This window comes from Suncus etruscus, chromosome 6 (genome assembly GCF_024139225.1).
Source record: "Suncus etruscus isolate mSunEtr1 chromosome 6, mSunEtr1.pri.cur, whole genome shotgun sequence".
Lineage (NCBI taxonomy): Eukaryota > Metazoa > Chordata > Mammalia > Eulipotyphla > Soricidae > Suncus > Suncus etruscus.
This window is the reverse complement of record NC_064853.1, coordinates 46,491,505-46,513,831: the sequence shown is the minus strand read 5'-3', so window position 1 is coordinate 46,513,831 and position 22,327 is coordinate 46,491,505. Positions and strand designations below refer to the sequence as shown.

At 41.0% G+C, this 22,327-nt stretch overlaps 1 protein-coding gene across 4 annotated transcripts in view; it reads right to left on the bottom strand.

Annotated features, from left to right (window-relative positions):
• The window catches only part of PUM1 (pumilio RNA binding family member 1), a 141,791-nt gene that overhangs the window by 83,275 nt on the left and 36,189 nt on the right, over nucleotides 1-22,327 (bottom strand). For all 4 annotated transcript variants that reach the window (XM_049774636.1, XM_049774637.1, XM_049774638.1 and 1 more), the window contains exon 3: nucleotides 20,881-20,949. In XM_049774636.1, the coding sequence (XP_049630593.1) occupies nucleotides 20,881-20,949 (69 nt within the window). The remainder of the gene's footprint in view (nucleotides 1-20,880; nucleotides 20,950-22,327) is intronic.

Genomic DNA, 22,327 nt, shown 5'->3' with positions numbered 1-22,327 from the left:
GGTGGTTCAAATCCCGGCATCCTATATGATCCCATGTCTGCCAGGAGCGATTTCTGAGTACAGAGCCCAGAGTAACCCCTAAGCGTTGCAGGGTGTGACCCAAAAACCAAAAAGAAAAGCACATAAACATTCTGAAATCATTGAAGGGGAAATGGGACTGGACTGATTTTGAACTCCTCTTGTATTAATTTAAACCTTTAGGCCTCAGTTCCCCACCCAAAAAATGAACTATTCTGAACATTTCAATGAGATACGTAAATTATATGTAGTGTCATGATAAAGTCCAGAGTAATCACCAAAAAAACTAAATGTTATTATAAAAGAATTAAGTAGTACATTAACACACTTTACAACTTTAAGGGCTTGACAGAAAAATGTTCCTGGCGGGGGGCTGCAGGGGTGAAAAAAAAAAAGAAAAATGTTCCTTTGTGATCTTTCAATGGCTAACCAATGACAAATGTTCATCTCTACTCAGGAGCAGATATGAAATATAGCATCAAGCCGCCACCTTCAGTATAAATCCAATAGTTAAGAGCCTTACAAAAGAAAGCACTGGCAAAGGAACCATGATTACTGTTTTCAGACCTTAAAATGAATTGACAAGATGATTATTAAGGACTGAAAGTTGTTTGACCATACCATCACTAATATTTACATAAGAAAGTATAAATGAGGTTTTCAGATTATTTTAACACTAAAAGCACACTACATGATGAATAAATTACTGGGTAGCTTTGCTCAAGCTGAACACAGGTTGCAGAGAGGTATTTCTCCTAGTATCAGAAATCTGATTTCAAGGGCCAGAGAGATAGTACAGGGATTAAGGTGCTTGCCATGCATTCAGTTCAATCCAGAAACACGTTTATCAGCCCTATCAGTTCCTGAGCAGAGGCAGGAAGAGCTGGGCAGAGTAATCTGGCTTCTTTCAGTGCAGTGGCAGGAAGCTACAAACCTGCAGGCATATTCATGTTTGCTCATGTGATGTGGTAATGCAAACTTCCATAGCAAGCTTTAATTTAAGTGAATGTAGCCAACGCAAGAGTAAATACCTAACATTCTAACTAGCTAGTAATTAGATATAGTATTAAGATATGTCTCTTGGGGCCAGAGAGATAGCATGGAGGTAGGGTGTTTGCCTTGCATGCAGAAGGACAGTGGTTCAAATCCAGGCATCCCATATGGTCCCCCAAGCCTGCCAGGAACAATTTCTGAGCATAGAGCCAGGAGTAACCCCTGAATGCTATAGGGTGTGACCCAAAAACACACACACACACACACACACACACACACAGATAACAAAAAAAAAAAAAATCAAAAGGGGGCCAGAGCGGTAGCGCAGGGCATAAGGCATCTGCCTTGTGCGCGCTAGCCTAGGATGGGCAACAGTTCGATCCCCCGGCGTCCCATATGGTCCCCCAAGCCAGGAGCAATTTCTGAGAGCATAGCCAGGAATAACCTCTGAACATAACCAGTGTGTCCCCCACCCCCAAAAAAAGGCATGTCTCTTAAATATTCTTATTAACATTAAGGAATTTGACATCAACACAGAATAACACTAACTGAAATAAAGAGGCCTTATATTAACTGACAGTCGCATTTTCTGTCAAAGTTCTGGATATGAATACTGTAGAATATTAAGAAATTCCTACTCAGGGCTGAAGAGATAGTACAGCTATTGGGTAGGGCATTTGTCCTGCATGCAGACAACCCAGCTTCGATTCTAGTACCCTATATAGTACCCCAAACCCTGAGCACCATTGGAGTGTGGCCCAGGGAGGGGAGGGGAGAGAGGGGGGGGGGGAAAGGGAAGGGGAAAGGGACAAGAAGGGAAAGGGTAAGGAAGGGATGAGGGAAGGTAGGGAAGGGGAGGGGAGGGAAGGGAAGGGAAGGGCAGGGCAGGGAAGAGAAGGGGAGGGGAGGACAGGACAGGGGAGGGCAGGGAAGGGGAGGGGAGGGGAGGGAAAGGATAAGGAAGGGATGGGGAAGGGAGGGAAGGGAAAGGATAAGGAAGGGATGGGGAAGGGAAGGGAAAGGATAAGGAAGGGATAGGGATGGGGAAGGGAAGGGAAGGGAAGGGAAGGGAAGGGAAGGGAAGGGAAGGGAAGGGAAGGGAAGGGAAGGGAAGGGAAGGGAAGGGAAGGGAAGGGAAGGGAAGGGAAGGGAAGGGAAGGGAAGGGAAGGGGATGGGGGAGGGAGGATTACTTTTCAATATTTTTTGGGTAGTAGATATCCTAAATTAGTACTTAGGAAATCTAAGGTCCCTTCTAATGATAATCAGCCACCCAGACATATAGATCAATACCCAGTAATGACATGCTGCCAAACCCAGTTGGGCTAGGGAATACCAGGTTTATGCAAATTTAAGGTCTAGTCCTTTGAGATCTCCCCAGTAGGACTCTAAGGGTCTGGACACCACTCCCAGCAACTCTCTACCATCAGGAACTTATTCTCAGAGATTAGAGCCACACACAGAGGGGGCTTTCGGAGTAGGAAGTGGAGGCAAACATGGTGCCAGAATGGAACAAGGGTCAACTGCAACCAAGGGATGAACTTTAACCCCCTATACTAGCTCTCTGGCTTCCCTTTCTCAAATCTTTTTTTTTTTGGGGGGGGGGGCGCACACGGTAACGCTCGGGGTTACTCCTGGCTATGTGCTCAGAAGTCGCTCCTGACTTGGGGAACCATATGGGATGCCAGAGGATTGAACTGCAGTCCGTCCTAGGCTAGCGCTGGCAAGGCAGACACCTTACTCTAGCGCCACCACACCAGCCCCCCCTTTCTTTTATCTTAACGACCTCCATAACATCAAGGGTTGTCGTGAGATTAAATGAGATAATACTAAAGTACTAAAAATAAAACACAACTATACTCATAGAAGTCGTTACACTAAGGGGGCCCAAGTGGTAGCACAATGGTAGGGCATTTGCCTTGCACATGACTGACCCAGGATGGACATGGGTTCAATCTTCAATATCCCATATGGTCTCCCGAGCCAGGAGCAATTTCTGAGCACAGAGGCAGGAGTAATCGGTGTGCCACCAGATATGAGCCTCCCCTCCCCGCCCCGGAAAAAGAAGTCAGTACAAACAAGAAGATATTCTGTAAATGTATAAATCAATATATATATAAATATGTCAATATATCATTTATATTAATGATAATATAAAGTTCTGAATTAATAAGAGGTAGGTTTAATGGCTGAGGCACATGCTTTTGCTGGCACCATCAGGAGCAACTGCCAAGCAACAAGCAAGCAGGGGTAGTCCCTGAGCAGTCTCATCAGTAACCCAATAGCTCTGAGAAGCTAAATGTGGCCCAAATCCACCCTTTAAAATAAAATATTTTCTGTGGGGCCAAAAAATAGCATGGGTATAAAGGCAAATTCCTTGTATGCAGCTGACCACAGTTAGATCCTCAACACTGCAGGACTGATCCCTGAGCAAAGAACCAAGAATAAGCTCTGGGCATCACTGGTTGACATCCCTCCTTCCAAAAAAAGGCCATCTGGGACAGGAATAATACTACCAAGGTTAAGGCCTAATATGTGACTATGGCTGTGTCCCCTCCTGGTTCAAATCTGGCACCCACATATGCCCCCCCAGCACTGCTAAATGTAGTCCAAATATCAAAAACTAAAAAATATACACATAAAAATAAAATTGTGGCAGAGTCCAACATTTTTTAAATTAGTTTTTCTGTAATAAAGTATAAAGATGGTGGGGGTGAGCCCCTGCCTCCAAATCTGAAAGTGTTCAGAGATTATCTAGACACTGTGCTTGGGTGACTAGGCAGTGCTAGAGATTAAACACAAGTCTCCCACTTGCAAAGCATGTACTCTAGCTCTGGGAGCCATCTCCTAAGCACAAATAAGGGTTTACCTACTGCTTTTAGCGAAGACATGGGAGTGCCAAGGATCAAAGGCTAGGCTACTTCAGTACTCTTATCACTGAGCTATTCCCAGTCCTGTTTTTAAATATTTAAACATTTGTGTCCCATTTCAAATAATACAAACCATAAAACAAGTCTGACAATCAACATCTGTTACAAATTTTTTTCATTTATATCTACTAGGCATTATCACAATCTGCCATCACAATCAGCCACCAGGTAAATAAATACTGCTTAAATTTTTTTTTAATTTTAGCTTCTGTATAAAGCTGAACACCAATGGGAAAATGTTTATACATTTGTGGGGTTTTTTTTTGTTTTTTGTTTTGGTTTTTGGGTCACACCTGGAAGTATTCAGGGGTTACTCCTGGCTCTGCGCTTAGAAGTCGCTCCTGGCAGGCTCAGGGGACCAGATAGGATGCCAGGATTCAAACCAGGGTCCATCCTTTATTGGCTGCGTTCAAGGCAAACAGCTTACTGCTGTGCTATCACTTCGGCCCCGTTTTTAATTTTTGTTTTGCTTTTTAGGCCACACCTGCCAATGCTCAGAACTTACTCCTGGTTCTGTAGTTGATGAACAGAGATCAAACCCAAGTCAGCCACATGCAAAGCAAGCACCCTATCTGCTTTACATTCATCTGGCCCCCAATGCTTTCTTAACTAAATGTCACTTTGACTGAAATGTAATATACTCCAACTTTAGATAGTTCACATTAAACTAAAACATAATATATAAAAATTAATAGATTCTTACAGGAACCATATCCGGCAATACTAGGGGTTCAAGGCCACTCCCAATGATTCTGAACCTAGATGAATGTCATTTAGTACAGCACTTGGTGGGGACATACACCAAGACTACACCTACGAATGAGAATGGGAGACAGGAAAAGAGGTGCTAGGAAATGTCTAAAAATTTGGGACACAGATAGAACAGGGCTTAAGGAAAAAGTGATTCCTGACACATGGCCTACCATAGTTTGATCCCCAACAACATATATGGTTTCCCATACCATCAAATTTGATCCCTGAGCACAAAATCAGGAGTCAACCATGAAAACAGCTGGTCCAAAACAAAATAAAAGAAAAATTAATGAAATTAAAGACTTGGGGGGTTTAGGGCCATATCCAGCAATACTTTGGGGCTTCTCCTAGCTCTCCAGTAGGAATTAATACTGGCAGTGCTCAGGTGGGCCATATGGGATGCTGGGGATTGAACCTGGGTTGACTTGTGCAAGCAAGCACCTTACCCACAGTACTATCTCTTCAGCTCCAAAACTAAGGTTTAAAAAACAACTTTTTCGGGGTCGGAGAGATAGCACAGTGGTAAGGCATTTGCCTTACACGCGGAAGGTCTCTGGTAGGTCCCCCGAGCCTGCCGGAGGTGATTTCTGAGTGTAGAGCCAGGAATAACCCCTGAGCATTGCCGGTGTGACCTAAAAAAAAAAAAAAAACTTTTTCCCTACTTAGGAGCTGGAAAATAATGTAATGGGTTGGGTGCTTGCCTTATACACAGTCAACTTAAGTTCAGTCTCCAGTATCCCATATGGTTCCTAGATCACTCAGGAATGATCCCTGAGTAGACACAGGAGTAAGCTCTGAGCACCATAGGGAATGGCCAGAAAAAAAAGAGAAAAGAAGGGGCCAGTAAGGTGGCACTAGGACAGACCAGTTAGATCCCCAGCGTCCCATATGGCCCCCAAGCCAGGACAGAATTCTGAGAGCTAACCCCTGAGCGTCAACAGGTGTGAGCCAAAAATAAAAACAAAAAGAGAAAAGAAAAAAATTGCAAGTACATCAAATACGTACATACATACATACATACATACATACATACATACATACATACTTGCACGCACACACACAAGCACACATACGCTTTAAGAGAAAGCATATAGAGTAGAAGCTAATGGCTTTGTTTGCAACAGATCCCAGTCCAAATCCCCAGCACTCTCTATCAAGAGCTCCCTGAGTAGGGCCAGAGCAGTGGTGCGAAGAGGTAAGGCGTCTGCCTTGTCAGCGCTAGCCTAGGATGAAGCACAATTCAATCCCCCAGCGTCCCATATGGTCCCTCAAGCCAGGAGCGATTTCTGAGTGCATAGCCAGGAGTAACCCCCGAGCGTCACTGGTGTGCCCCCCACCAAAAAAAGATTTTTTAGTAATACCTTCAACACTCAGATTTACACAAATCATTTAGTCTAGGCCAAAAGAGGTCACATCTGAAATTTTCTATATCTGGAAAACTAATGTTGCTTTTCCAGACATTAAAATAAAAAATTTGGCACCTGAGGTACTTATTGATCTGCATTAGTTAAATGCGTTCTAAAATGCATTATTAGCCACTACTAGAAATGGTATTCTAAAGTATCTTATAATGTTAAAAAGAAAAACTTAACATTACCAAACAACTTCAGTTACAAGGCATACTATATGGTACAGGCTGCTAAATTTCACAATCTACCACAGAAGAAGACAGAACAAATAGTCCTGGTCAAGAAATGCCTCAAAGGGACCAAATTGTTTAGAGAGGGCAAAACACTGCAAAGAATTTCACTTGGAGAGAAAAGATGGGACAAGTGTCCATGAACAAAAAAGGAATTACTAACACAGGCTGTAGTAAAGAGAAGGTTTATAAAGACATATCTAATCCAATCATCAGGGAGACTTGATGGAGAACAAAAAAGATATCCCTACTTGGGACAGCAAGAAAGTACAATCATAAAAATTAATTTTAAAAGACCTACATAGAAATGGATGAGGAAGGGCCCGAAGAGATAGCACAGTGGTGTTTGCCTTGCAAGCCAGCCGATACAGGACCTAAGGTGGTTGTTTCGAATCCTGGTGTCCCATATGGTCCCCAGTGCCTGCCAGGATCTATTTCTAAGCAGACAGCCAGGAGTAACCCCTGAGCACCGATGGGTGTGCCCCCCCCCCCCCAAAAAAAAATGTATGAGAAAAAGCAAATGGGGGCTGAGAAGCTAAGTGCTGCAGTTGTTTAGTTGTGAAATAATAACAAAGATTATAGTAAATGAGAACAAAGAAAACAAAACTTGCTCAGTTACCACCCCATATCTTAGCTTTCACAGCATCTTTATAAAGTTGGGGAAAGCTACCAATCTCAAAAGATTCATAGCACACTGGAATACTAAAAAATACAACTAGGAGTCCAAGGATGTGGCTCAGTAGTAGTGTGCATGCCTCACTTCTGTAAAGTCTGGGTCCAAGCCCCAGCACCATCAGTAATTATGCCAATCTATTAAAGCAGGTATGATGTTTGCCTTAAATGCCATCAACCCTCCCGGGGTTCAATCACTGGCATCTCATAGGATCCCCCTGAGACTGCCAGAAATAATTCCTAAGCACCTCCAGATGTGGCCCAAAAACAAACAAACAAATAAAAATAACAAACAAAATGTTTTTAATCAAGAACCTATGCTGTAAACGAGTGCAAAGGTTACATAAATACAGTCCCAAATTGGGGCCAGAGTGATAGCATGGCAGGTAGGCACACAGCCAACCTGGGTTCAATCCCGGGCATCCCATATGGTTTGTTGAGGCCATATTCAGCAGTGCTAGTCCCAGTAGTGCTCAGAGGACCATGTGGTGACAGGAATCAAACATAATCTTCCCACATACAAACATGCACTCCAGCCAGTTGAGCTAACTTCTGACACTCAAAAATCAAATTTAAGGGGGCCAGAGATAGCATACAGAAGAACAGTGGTTCAAATCCCAGCATCCCATATGGTCCCCTGAGTCTGCCAGGAGCAATTTCTGAGCGCACAGCCAGGAGTTAGCCCTGAGCATTGCCAGGTGTGACCCAAAAGCCAAAAGCCAAAAAAAAAAAAAAAAGGACATGAAACATTGGGTCCAAAGCAATAGCACAGTGGTAGGGTATCTGCCTTGCACACTGCTGACCCAAGACAGACCCGGGTTTGATTCCTGGCATCCCATATGGTCTCCTGAGCAAGGAGTAATTTCTGAGTGCAGAGCCAGAAGTAACCCGGGCGCCAGCATGTGGCCCAAAAACAAAAAACAAAAAACAAAAATAGTTATCACATCTCAACAGCCTCAGTATATTTTAATTATCAATTTTATTTTAAATATCTCTGTATGCCAGTATGGGTAGGTTCCCTTAATTATTCTAGAAGACAAAAATTTCATAGATGTGGCTACTGTGTATATAAGGATAACTAATAAACTACTTTCTCTAGATATTTTGCAGTAATGAGAACCAAAAAAGTACAATGACTAATCAAAAGTAAACTAAACAGTGTTCTGCTTCCTCCTCCTCGGGAAAAATCTCAATAAACAAGATATATCAAATACAAGATAGTTCAATACAAGTTTAAACAAGAAATATAACAAAGGCACCTCCAGTTTCTAATCTTGTCTACATAAATTTCTCTATACAGGGGTCTCAAACTCGAGGCCCATGGGCTGTTTGCAGCCCTCCATACAACATTTTGTTGCCCTGCCCTAGAGGAATCTTTTTTTGTTTTGTTTTGTTTTAGTTGTTTGGGTCACACCCCCCAAAGTTCAAGGCTTACTACTGACTTTGCACTCAAGGATCACCCCGACTTTGCCTCCTGCAGCCCCCAGGTAAATTGAGTTTGAGACCCCTGATTTAAGAGATGGTCCAGAGAAAGTGTCCTGCTGAATTAGTTATAATTAAAGTTTTTAAATACCAGATTCAACTTGATTTGAGCGCATATAGAATTGTTGCTTTACTACTTATCTAGAACTTTACAAAGTGATTACTGAAAGCAGGGATAGAGTTCAACAATATAAATACATTTATCTTGTAACTGTGAGACAAAGTTTAATCCCAGACACACAAAAAAATTCACCACTGAACAGGTTAATAATGTAAAACTAGGGGCCAGAGTGGTAGCACAGCAGTAGAGCGCCTACCCCAGAACGGACCTCTATCCCGTATGATACACCAAGCCAGTAGCGATTTCTGGTTGCATAGCAGGAATAACCCGAGTGTCACTGGGTGTGGCCCAAAAACCGAAAACACACACCGGAAAAAAAAGTAAAACTAGGAGTTCAGAGAAACTAATACAGGGGGTGCTTAAGGCATAGCCTTATAAGCAGCCAGCTCTGGTTTGATTCCTGGCACAGGATGTCCCCTGATTATACAAAATAACTCCTGACGCTCAAATTCACCTTTACTCCCAGTACAAAGCTGGGAGTAATCCCAAAATCAAGTCCCCCAAACCAAAAAATTAAAACATAAAACTCCGTATGGTACTTCCTTTATACAGAAGGATGAATAAATATTTTTCAGTTTTGTCTCTTCCTCTGTCCTTAACACATCACATCATTAAGATAGGAAAAATATGATGAATAAAAATACATGCAATAAGTATTTATTAAATTGAACTAAGCCCCTCTAGAAAAAGTACAATAATTGACTCCAATGTAAAAGAGAAAATAAAAAGGAATCCATGCTAAGCAAGGGGTTACTACTTTGAGATCATGAAACACAATATATTAGGTAGCATCTATACGAAATATATAAGCTGAACCCTTGCACTCAACGAAATTATGAACAAGGAAACTGAAGATAATTATACAGATGACTATATACTAGGTAAATTAGAATAATTAAGAATGCTTCAGATGTGCTCGCTTTGGCAGCACATATACTAAGAACGCTACAGATAACTTGCTAATTAAATCTCCTTCCATAACTTCTGGCTAGTAAAAAAAGAAAACTTTGAGAAAGGAGCTGATAAAAGAAGCTGCATTTTGAACAGGCAGACTCTAGACACAAAGAATAAACAGCATAAAAATCTACAATCTGAGGACAGAGACCCAGGTTCACATAGTCAAATGAACCAGTGTTAAATACTATCGTTTTTGCTTTCCTCATGTATGAAAAGGCATCAAACTACTGCCAAAGCCAAATTAAAGGCGGAAATATGCAGGAAGTAACTAACTCAATACCTGGAAAGTCAACGTTCAATATATTACAATTACTGGAGTTTAACTAAACAACATGAAATTAGCCCTTATCTTGCCACAAATGATCTTAGATGGAACCAGTGGCCTTTGACCTCATTTTTTAGAAGGTAAAAATCTGTAGAGGATCTGGTAACACTGGGACAGGGCCTTGCAATGTAGCCAAATCCAGGTTCAAATCTCCATTAACTCATATGGTCTCCTGAGCAATTCCAGGGGTCAAAGGGCCAAAAATAGTCCCTGAATAGCACTAAGCATAGCCTAAAGAGTCAAACCTTTCCCTCCTCCACAAAATTTTTGGAATTTTAAGTCATAACCAAACTGTCTTAAATGTTAATGTAAATAGAACCATTTCTACTGTAAACACAGGACCCAAATTACAACAATTTGTCAATCTGTCTGTCATGGAGGTTCAGGGTGAGAGGGAACCCGAGGTCGTTGGTAGAGTGATCAAATACTGATGTTAGAACACTGAATATCAGGGCCGGGTGGTGGCGCTAAAGGTAAGGTGCCTGCCTTGCCTGCGCTAGCCTTGGACGGACCGAGGTTCGATCCCCCGGTGTCCCATATGGTCCCCCAAGCCAGGAGCAACTTCTGAGCACATAGCCAGGAGTAACCCCTGAGCATTACCGGGTGTGGCCCAAAAATAAAAAAAAAAAAAATAAAAAAAAAAAAAGAACACTGAATATCTAAAACCTTTTTTAACAAAAAAAGGTGCCAGAGGGTTGGGGGAAATGTTACAGCCTTACACTCAAAAAATTTTTTCATTAATGTAGATAAAGAAAATGTCCCTTCTGCTAAAAAAAATTTAATAAACACAAATTAAGCAAAGTCAATCCAACAACAGTACAAAGGGTATGGCATCTGTTCTGTACAAGGCAATTTAGGTTCTATCTCCGGCACCATATATGCCTCCCCAAAATGAAAAATGAATGAATAAATTAATGGGTTCCCTCTTCTTCCCAGTGCAAGACAGATCATAGGTTATTGGAGTGAGTGTGAATCCACAAGACTTTCAGCTACAAAACAAAATTGAGAGCCGTATTTCAAATGTCAGGTGTATCACATTTTAAAATTAGAAGACTCATTTTATTCTTCAAAGTACTCAATCCCCCAAAGTAATCAATTTCCCCCAAAGATTACTCACTCATTAGGCTGTCACTCCACTTCCAACATATATAATCATTAACCTAATACAAGAAAGCCATTATATTCCTCAAAGTCAAACTGTTTTCTCAAAAATAATTTTAATAGGATGTAAAAATTGTACAACTGCTATTAATAAGAGATTATAAAGGCTGGAATGGATAGGATGCTTGCCTTGTACACAAACAATCAGGGTTCGATTTCCAGCACCACATGTAGTCCCCTACATTCTGCCAGGAGTAATCTCTGAGCACAGTCAGGAATGCCACCAAAACCAAAATCAATTAATAAAAAGATTAGAAAGCTATGCAGCTTTTTACTATTCCTATCTGTATTCAAAAGCTTCATTTTAGGAAAGAAAAAAAAATACTGCACTCCTTAACCAGTCTATTAATGTACTCCTTTCTGCAACAAAGGATGCATTATCCTGCTGGCAGACAAAATATCTCATTTTCAAAATTCAATATGCTTTGGAATCAAATTAGTAACCCTTATGAGTCTTATAAGAAACTGGCCAGTGTATATACAGTAGTCTTCTAATCTGTTGCTCCTAGAAGTATTTCTAACAACCCAAAATTTTAACAAATCCACTGATCTCAGAATTACCATCCATGAGTCTTCAATGATTAATCAGAAGCTCTCATACAAAAATAAACAAATGGGATTACATTAAGCTGAGAAGCTTCTGCACCTCAAAGGAAATAGTAACTAGGATACAATGGTCACCCACAGAATGGGGAGAAACTGCTCACCCAATACCCATCAGATAAGGGGCTAATATCAAAGATATACAGGCACTGACAAAACTTAACAAGAAAAAATATCTAACCTCATCAAAAAATGGAGAAAAGGGGCCAAAGTGGTGGCTCAAGCAGTAAGGCGTCTGTCTACCTTGCCTGCGCTAGATTAGGATGGACCGAGGACCAGTCCCCCAGTGTCCCATATGGTCCCCCAAGCCAGGAGCGATTTCTGAGTGCATAGCCAGGAGTAACCCCAAGCGTCACGGGGTGTGGCCCAAAACCAAAATTAAAAAAAAAAAAAAGGGAAGAAATTAACTTGCTCAAAGAAATATAAATGGTCAAAAGGCACCTGTAAAAGTGCTCCACATCACTAATCATCAGGGAAATACAAATCAAAACAACAATGAGATACCATCTCTTGCCACAGAGACTACACACTTCACAAAATACAGAACAATCAATGCTGGAGGGGATGTGGGTAGAAAGGAATTCTCTTTCACTGCTAGTGGGAATACCATCTACTCCAGCCTTTATAGAAAACAATGTGGAGATTTCTCAAAAAACTAGAAATTGAGCTTCCATATGATCCTACTATACTACTCCTAGGAATATGCCCTAGGACACAAAAACATAATATAAAAATGCCTTCTGCACACCTATATTCATTGCAACACTATTTACAATAGCCAGAATCTGGAAACAACCCAGATTCCCAACAACAGGTGAGTGGCTAAAGAAACCTATATACAATGGAATACTATGCAGTCATCAGGAAAAATGAAGTCATGAATTTTCCTATACATGTATGGACATGGAAACTATTGTGCTGAGTGAAGTAAGTCAGAGGGAGAGAGATATAGAATAGTCTCACCCTGAGATTTAAGAAAAATAAAAGACATTATTGTAATAATACAGAGACAATAGAGCTAAGGGCTGGAAGGACTGGCCCACATTATGAAGCACACCACAAAGAGTGTTGAGTGCATTTAGAGAAATAACTACATTAACAACTATCATGACAATGCTTGTATTCAGAATGCCTGTCTCAAATACAAGAAGGGGTGGGGAGAGATGGAGGGCATTGCTGGTGGGAAAGTTGCACTGGTGAAAGGGGGTATTCTGAGGCCGGGTGGTGGCGCTAGAGGTAAGGTGTCTGCCTTGCCAATGCTAGCCTACGATGGACCATGGTTCGATCCCCCGGCGTCCCATATGGTCCCCCAAGCCAGGAATGACTTCTGAGTGCATAGCCAGGAGTAACCCCTGAGCGTCACCGGGTGTGACCCAAAAACCAAATACCAAAAAAAAAAAAAAAAAAAAAAAAAAAGGGGGTATTCTTTTTTATAAGTGAAACCCAACTACAAATGTTTGTAATCATGGTGCTTAAATAAAGTTATTAATAAATTTTTGGGGGCCGGAGAGATAGCATGGAGGTAAGGCGTTTGCCTTTCATGCAGGAGGTCATCGGTTCGAATCCCGGCGCCCCATATGGTCCCCTGTGTCTGCCAGGAGCAATTTCTGAGCCTGGAGCCAGGAATAACCCCTGAGCACTGCCAGGTGTGACCCAAAAACCAAAAAAAAAAAAAATAAATAAATAAATTTTTAGCAAACTGAATATAGGAACCTCTCTGATCCCCAGTACTACATAGTTTCCCAACCATTAAGGTGAGGTGAAGACACTTCCTTTCACTGCACACAAAAATGCCAGGTAAACAAAACAAAAAAAATATGGTTAGGAAAATATATCAAAAAAGGAGGAAATTGCTCTAAATTAAGTATTATTTAGGCACATGCTAGAAACAGGGGAAAAAGACACCTGGGCACCACAAGGAATAACCAAACACATTACTAGGAGTAAGCCCTGAGCAACTATGTCTGTCTGTCTATCCCCCACATATCCCCTGCCCCCCAACCGAAAAAGAAAAAGAAAAGTGGAACAGGATCAATAGCACAGAGATAGGGTGTTTGCCTTGCATGAGGCCGACCCTGGATGGACCTAGGTTTTATTCCCAGCATCCTTTATGGTCCCCTGAGCCTGCCAGGAGCAATTTCTGAGAGCTGAGAGTGAAGATCCAGAAGTAACCCTTGAGCACCACAGGGTGGGGAGGAGAGGCTGAGGAAGAAGGTGGAAGGAGGGGAGGGGAAAACAGGGGAGGGGAGGGGAGGCAAGGCGAGGCGAGGCGAGGGGAGGGGAGGGGAGGGGAGGGGAGGGGAGGGGAGGGGAAGGAGGAGAAAAAGCAGGAAAGTCCAAATCCAGAGAGAGTACTGGGGTTAAAATGTAAAATGCTTGTCTTGCACATGCTGGCACTGGTTCAATCCCCAGCACCATATATGATCCCCGAAATGCAGCTAAGTAGCCCAAGCACAGCTAGGTTTGACTCAAACAATAGATCAATTTATCAACAGACTGAAAAACAAAACCCAAAGAAAACAAATATGCCAAGACTAAAAGCTCTGTTCTGATTCAAAACAATCTTACCCCACCAAATTTTGTACCTGTCTTTGGGCTAACAGTTTTATAAATCACTATCAAATTCCTACCTCTATATACCATTCTGCTAACGTACTTTACTTTAATGTCTAGTAAAACTCTGCAGATAGTTGTTTATATATATTATATATATGATACCTGTATCATATATATACATACATATATATATATTATCCTTTGTCCACTTTCAGAAAATTTAGCAGGCTAATACTATTATTCTGTATAGTGGGGTATTTTTTAATTTCTTTCCTCAGGTCTAACTGGTCTATAACCAGTCTAAAATTTTTTTCTTTTTCTTTTTCTTTTTTTTTTGGGGGGGGGGGTGGTCACACCCAGCAGCGCTCAGGGGTTACTCCTGGCTCTGCACTCAGGAATTAGTTCTGACTGGGATCAGGAGGACATATGGAATTCTGGGGATGGAACCCTACCCACTGGGCTATCACTCCAGCCCAGTTCTTAATTCTTCTGTTTTTTGGCAGGCTTGGGGGACCACGTGGGATGCCGGGATTCGAACACGTCCTTCTGCATGCAAAGCAAACGCCCTACCTCCATGCCATCTTTTCAGCCCCCTCTATAATTTTTTCTAATGCTTCAGTTTTCTATAGCAAAGACAATAAGCCTCTCACAAAACTAGATTCCCTTTACTCTGGAAATAATCACCACACTTGACATCTTGAAAGTTTAATCTGAAAGTTTAATTTTAAAGTGAATCCATTAATGTTAAGTATTATGTACCTTTTAAAAAAAAGTTTCTATTTTTCAAAAATAATAAAGTGATGCTTTCAATTAAAAAGTGAAAGCAAATCTCGCTTTCTATTCAAAATTGCTCATCTTTGTAAATTCTTCCTTTTAAGAATGGAACCTGAGCTTGCTCGTCAAGCCTATTCTTCCTGGACTATATTGCTTGCTTGTCTCTGTTTCTTTGCTTGCTTTCTTAGTTCCACTCTGAAGAAGCTTGTGTTCTTTCCTGAACACTTTTCCCTCTTTCTCTCCTAGAACATATTTTATTTACGGTATTTGTTTTTGGGCCACACTGGTGTTCAGTTTCTCCTAACTATGAGCTCAGGAATTACTTCTGGCAGTGCTCAGTGGACCATGTGCATAGCCAAGGATGAAACCCAGATTAGCCAGTTCCGAGGCAAGCACCCTATCTGCTGAACTATCTCTCACCCTTTCTCTTCTTTCTAAGCAAGTTTCATTCAATAAAAACCTTGCTTCACCAATAAAGGAAAAGGAGGGGGAGAAGGGATGAGGAGGGGAAGGGGAAAAGGGAAGAGGAGGAAGAAGAGAAGCTGAATTGTGCTGCCAGTGAAGCAAGTGAGTCATGCAAAAATCCAAACTGAAGTAGAAAGAAATACCAGAAATCCTGGTCAGTGACCATAACAATAAATTTTTTTCATATGGGGAAAAACGCTGTTCTAAGTGCCTTTTAACTTTACAGTTGAACGAAGAGAATACAATGCTGGCAGCGCTCAGAGGTTACTCCTGGTTCTGCACTCAGAAATTACTCCTGGCAGGCTCAGGGAACCATTTGGGATGCCAGAAATCGAACAGGTCTGTCCTGGGTCGGCCTTGTGCAAGGCAAACGCCCTGCCACCGTGCTACCTCCAGCCCATAATATCCTAAAACAATTTGTTTTTGATTTGGGAGTGTTTTGGGGGGGTTCTTTTGGGGAGTTGGGTTATTTTTGGGTGTTTTGGTGACACTCAGGGGTTTCTCCTGGCTATGTGCTCAGAAATCTCTCCTGGTTTGGGGGACCATATGGGACACCTGGGATCGAACCCAGGTCCATCCTGGGTCAGCCTCATGCAAGGCAAATGCCCTACCGCTGCGCTATTGCTCCGGCCCCTCTTAACACAATTTGTGATACTAACCCTTTTTATGTTGACTTTCTGAAACAGGAGGCAAATAAAGCAGATGTGTGGGGAGCCTAGCTGATGAAACCTGGGACATAGGACACCTCAGTAATTCCTAATCTGGTCACCCACGTGACCAAAAGGCCCATGCCTTGAGAACAAAGGAAATAGACAAAAATAAAGTAATTCAGAGCAGCCCAATATATCCAGCCAGAAAGAAAAATATAGAGTTTGCCTTTGTGTTAGCAAACATTATTAAGAACTTTGTTTGAATCTTATGCCTTTTAGTAAAACGTGCTCAGGTCTACCTCTGCCCCTCCCTACTACCTGCCCCAATTTATGCTAATAAATGCTTGTAACTGTGATTGGTGTAAAATTTGTAACACCCCTGACGTGTTTCAGCCCTTAAAAGCTGATCCCCCAACAATAAACTTCCCTTTTTGAACAGCATGTGTTGTCTTGAAGGCTTCTTTTACTAATCTCTCTAGTTCTTCTTTACAGGTCGGTTCTGCTCGAGTGAACCCACTAATAACTAGCAACTTTCATTTTCACACCCCCGCGGGTCGGGGGACTCCCACGAAAGTTGCACAGATGCACTGAGTTTTTCAGCTAAAAATTATACTTCAGGCAACCAGCAAAGCTTAAAGGTGGTATTGTAAGCAGCCACTTAGTGAAATGTTCTAAATCTGGGTCATAATAGGGCCCTTAAACTGAACTCAACTGACACAAGTTCAATATTTGGAACCATATGGTGTCCCCCACAAAACCCCACAGGGAATGATCCCTAAGTGAAGAGCCAATAGTAAGTTTGAAGCAACCTCAGGAGGGGGCCCCCAAAAAGTCTAAACCTGAAGTGATAACAAGAATTAACAGCGGCCTTGATGAGGAAAAAAAATCTAACAAAACCAGTAGCACTAAGATAACTAGAAGACAATTGTTCCGAATGAAGCCAATTCTCTTTGAATTCTAGTTATTCAGATTTAATCATGAGTTCTGCTTACATTAAGGACTCACTCATGCAGATACTCACACACACACACACACACACACACACAATATGATTTCAGCAGACATACACTTCATACAATTTATTTGAAATTTTAGTCTATATGGGTAAATGCTTTACTTACTATATATTTACCTACTATGCATCTCTAGATGTTTTTTTTGCCTTAAAAGGATATTATTAAACTGGGGTGTGAGGAGGAAAAGTGCTTGTCCATAGAAGCAGGCTGTGGAGTGAGAGAGAAGCTGAAAACACTGACGAAGGGACTGGTGTTGGAACATTGTATACCTAAAAACAGACGCTCAGGGGTTACTCCTGGCTAAGTGCTCAGAAATCGCTCCTGGCTTGGGGGACCATATGGGACGCCGGGGGATCGAACCGCGGTCCGTCCTAGGCTAGCGCTGGCAAGGCAGACACCTTACTTCTAGCGCCACCTTCCCGGCCCCATATACCTAACTTTTTAAAGCATGGTGATTCTATTTTTAAAAAATTAAGAATATAACTTAGCAAAGGTAAACTAATTGTGCATGTTTTATCTTATTAAAAAACTTTTGGGAGCAGAGCAATAGTACAGCAGGTAGAGTGTTTGCCTTGCAGGTGGCCAAATGAGGTTCAATCCCCAACATCCCATATGGTCCCCTAAACCCACAAGGATTAATCTGAGTAATCCCTAAAACATCATCACTCAGTGTGTCCCCCCCACCCCATAAAAGGAAAAAGAAAAAACTTTTTCCTCGTTTCTGTTTTGAACCAACTCATTTTTTAGAGCTGCAAAAAACACTTTCCAAACTCTACCTACTAAAATCCATGTGTATTCACTGGTGCTTTGACCAAGGAGTTCCTTAAGACTCCATACTTACTATCTTGTGTCCTTTGTTCCTACTCATTAGGTTACTACTGTCAAAAAAAAACAAAATAAAATCTTTGGGACTGGAAAAACGGTATAGTGGGTAGGGCACTTGCTTTGCACATAGCAGACCCAAGTATAGGCTTCATTTATTCTCCTACCGTATGCTTTGAAGAGAAAGTAAAGTGTAGGGGCTAGGAACAATAGTACCTAAGGCTACTTGCCTTACACTGCTGACCAATTCAATTGCCAGCAGCTCATATAGTCCCTCCCCCCGCCCCAGCACCACCAGGAGTAATTCCTGAGTGCAGAGAATGCAGTAACCTCCGAGCATTGCCCAGTGTAGCCCAAGTAAATAAATAAATAAATAAATAAATAAATAAATAAATAAATAAATAAATAAATAAAACTTGGGGCTGATAGCACAGCAGTAGGGTGTAGGGCACTTGCTTTGCCCACAGCCAATCCAAGACAATGAAATGGTTCAAATCCCGGCATACCATATGGTCCTCGAAGCCTGCCAGGAGGATTTCTGAGCGCAGGGCCAGGAGTAACCCCTGAGCACAGCAGGGGGTGACCCAAAAACAAAAACAAAAAATCTCTATCAAGAGATATGACTCTGAAAATTAATACCTCTCTCCTGGCCTTTTTCCTTATCTGGAAGACAGAACTTTTCTGCCTAATAGTCAACAAATGGGGAGATGCTGTGCTATGATTGATGAGGTGGGGGAAGGAAATGTGGTGCCTCATTCCTATTAGAATGTACTGTTTCTATATGTCAAATACATACATATCTTGTTGGAATGCACTGTTTCCATGTGTTTTATATAGATAGAAATTTGCATATACATCATACTATATCCATATCTGGAGTTATCTATATATGTGCAAAATTTGCATTCAAACAAAAATAGTGAGATTTGGATTCTTGAATTATTTTTTAAAAGACATTTCTGAGGGCTGGGGGACTAGCTCAAAAGAATTTTTGCTATTGTTTAAATATTTTATCTTTTACTTATATAATCACGTAAGCAAATATGTTGTAATCATTTAAAATAAATTCACTTTCTACTTAACTGTAGTCACTATCCTTCAGTTAGATTTAAGTCCTGGACCAACAAGAAGAACTGAGGTTAAGGTGCTTGCCTTATATGCAGGTAATCTAGATTCGATCCCTGGTACCATACATGGTACCCAGAGAATTACCAGTAATAACCCCTGAGCTAGAGCTCAGGCATAAGCCCTAAGTACTGCTAGGAGTAGTCCAAAAAGAAAAAAGTCACAGAACTGGGTCTTTAGAAAGTATGAAGTACAGCTTACAAAATGGGAACATTTGGACTATAACATTTTAAAAACTTGAAATTGTATTTCTGGGAATAGCACGTGCGTGGAGATAAAGCTTATTTCTCATCTATACATACTATCAAACCTATCTGATATTACGTTTGTTGAGAAAATCTTTTAGCAGCAACCAGTTCAGGTTTCTTGATGTATAATGTTTCACTGATTCTAGTAAGCACAGGAAGTACAATGCACCTACCAATCTCTTAAAACGGGGGTGAAAGGATCACAGACTGAGACAAAGATGATAGAAGACTAGTCTCTTGACCACAGATGAGCCAGAAGAACTAGGCAGTGTTACAAAAGGGGCAGGTATTAAGGGACCAGAGCAATAGTACAGAGTTTGCCTTGCACATGGCCAACCCACGTTCACTCCCTGACATCCATATGGTCCTCAGAGTCTGCCAGGAGTGATTCCTAAATGCAGAGTCAGAGTAACCCCTGAGCATCACCATGTGTGGCCAAAAGGAAATAAAAGTAGGACTCAAGATCAAAACACCAAAGGAATTTAGTGTCTAAATCACAAAGCAGTCAAAAAAAATTTTACAAGTCAGGGCTGGAGCAGTAGGGCATTTGCCTTGCACACGGCTGACCCAGGACAGACCTAGGTTCAATCCCCGGCGTCCCATATGGCCCTCCAAACCAAGAGCAATTTCTGAGCGCATAGCTAGGAGTAACCCCTGCGCGTCACCGGGTATAAACCAAAATCTAAAAAATAAAATTTACAAATCAGGAGAATTAGTTTTAATTTTAAATCTTCAGGACCTACCACAATATTTGCATCAAAAAAAATAAATTTGATGAATGTATAAAAGGCAACCTAGAATATTCATTTTTCTTTAAAATACTAAATATCTAAAATACTTACATGTAAAACAAAATAGAATAATACAGTTACTCTCCAGAACAAGTGAACCCTAGGCAAATGCCCTAACTAGTGAATTTGACACTTTTAGCAATTAATTCAAACAGTATGTTCTACCTACAAACACAACTTTAATGTCAACTTGATTCACCAAAAGTTGGCGTACTTTAACTTTATACCACTTCTTTTAGATTACACACAAATTTTCCTTATTAATATGAGGTTAAAATTTTTTGATTTTGTTATGTTTAAATATTACAAGTGAAAATTTCAGTTTATGTAAGGGATAACTAGCTTAGGACACTATTATAAAAGCTAATAACTTCCTTGTTAAAGTGCTGTTCTAACCAACAAAAAAATAACACTACTTCTGAAAATGGGTTACTAGCATGCTCTGCTTAACTGCCAATCTAAAATTCTCTTCCTCTACAAAAGAAACTAGCAACTAGAAAATGAGGCAAAGAACTTTTTGACACATATAAATTGTTTTCACCTCAACTTACAACTAATTATTAATCATTTCTGCTCCCGTATATATTTTTTAAGTTTATCATTCTCGTAAAAGTAATCATCTGGCAAGTTTTTAAAATTGCACATTCCTGTATTATGAGGATGGTAACAAGGAAAAGCAAACACATATTATCAGAGACTAGATCCAGACACATTGGATAAAGGATAGTTCCAACCTTCCCTTAAAAGCAAGCCCACTTTCCTGATACATCAATTCACTTACCTCTCCCATAGCTCTTCCCTCCAGAGCAAGTGCTTGAAAATCATGATTCAGCTCATCCATAGAGCGTACCTATTGAACAGAATAAAGTTTCAAATTAGTATTTTAGATTTTACTCACATATTAAACACAACTGAAAAACTGACAGTACAAGTTATTAAACTTTCACTTACCTTTATTCATTTAACATTCTACAATGACCCCTGCTTTCCCATTCCCTTTTTTCAAAACATGAAAAACACATAATCAAGAAAAAACAAATATAAATTCTATCACAAGAAATATAAACTCTATACATGAAAATTATGTAAGCTATTTTTCATATATTTTATTTTAATTCATTAAGCCAAGATCAACATGCTAAAGAGCAACAATGTAAGATTTTGTGACTTAAATCTTGTTACTAAATCAAAGACTACAAAGGTTGTCCAAGCATAAACAATAAATAAACTCAGGGGCTCACTTGATCCATGCCAGAAGTTGTTGGTCAACCTCAGTTTGGAAAGGTACCTTAAACTTTGTAAGAGTACACCAACATTGTTCCATATTAGAAGATACTTAGAATCTCAAGACCAGGAATAAAGGAACTCATTTCACAAGAATTTTCCAAACTTTGTCATCAAAAGGATGCATATTATAACCCTAGGTTTAGGGCTAAAGAGATAGAACAGTGGGCAGGTTGCTTGCCTTGCATGCAATCAGCCTGGGGTTGCTCCCCAGCACACCATAATATGGTCCCCGAGCTCAGCCAGAAATGATACTTGAACAAAGATCCACAATTAAACCAGAGAACAGCTGGGTGTGGCCCCAAAACAAAACCAAAATTTTTGGATTTTGGGCCACACCTGGCGGCGCTCAGGGATTTCTCCTGGCTCTGTGCTCAAAAATCGCTTCTGGCGGGCATAGGGAATCATATGGAATCAAGATTCGAACTAATATTGGTCCTGGGTGGGCTACTTGCAAGGCAAACATCCCAAGGCTGTGCTATCTCTCCAGCCCAAAACAAAAAATTTTTAATTCTCTATAGACTTCAATTAACTCATCCCAAAGTTCATTACTACAAAATAATACTGCAGTCAAAGATGCAGATTGCTGGGCCCGGAGAGATAGCACAGCGGTGTTTGCCTTGCAAGCAGCCAATCCAGGACCAAAGGTGGTTGGTTCGAATCCCGGTGTCCCATATGGTCCCCCGTGCCTGCCAGGAGCGAATTCTGAGCAGACAGCCAGGAGTAACCCCTGAATTTTGGGCCGGGTGTGGCCCAAAAACCAAAAAAAAAAAAAAAAAAAAGATGCAGATTGCTAAAAGTCAGTTGTTTTTTTCATCAGTCCAGTGGTTCACTCAGCTCTGAACAGCAAGCTGTCTCTACTGATGCAAGAGAAGGTTTTCATTTAATTCAAGGTTCTCTTCTGCCTATCTAAAAAGGACTATTAACTGAAGCAGAACTCTTCT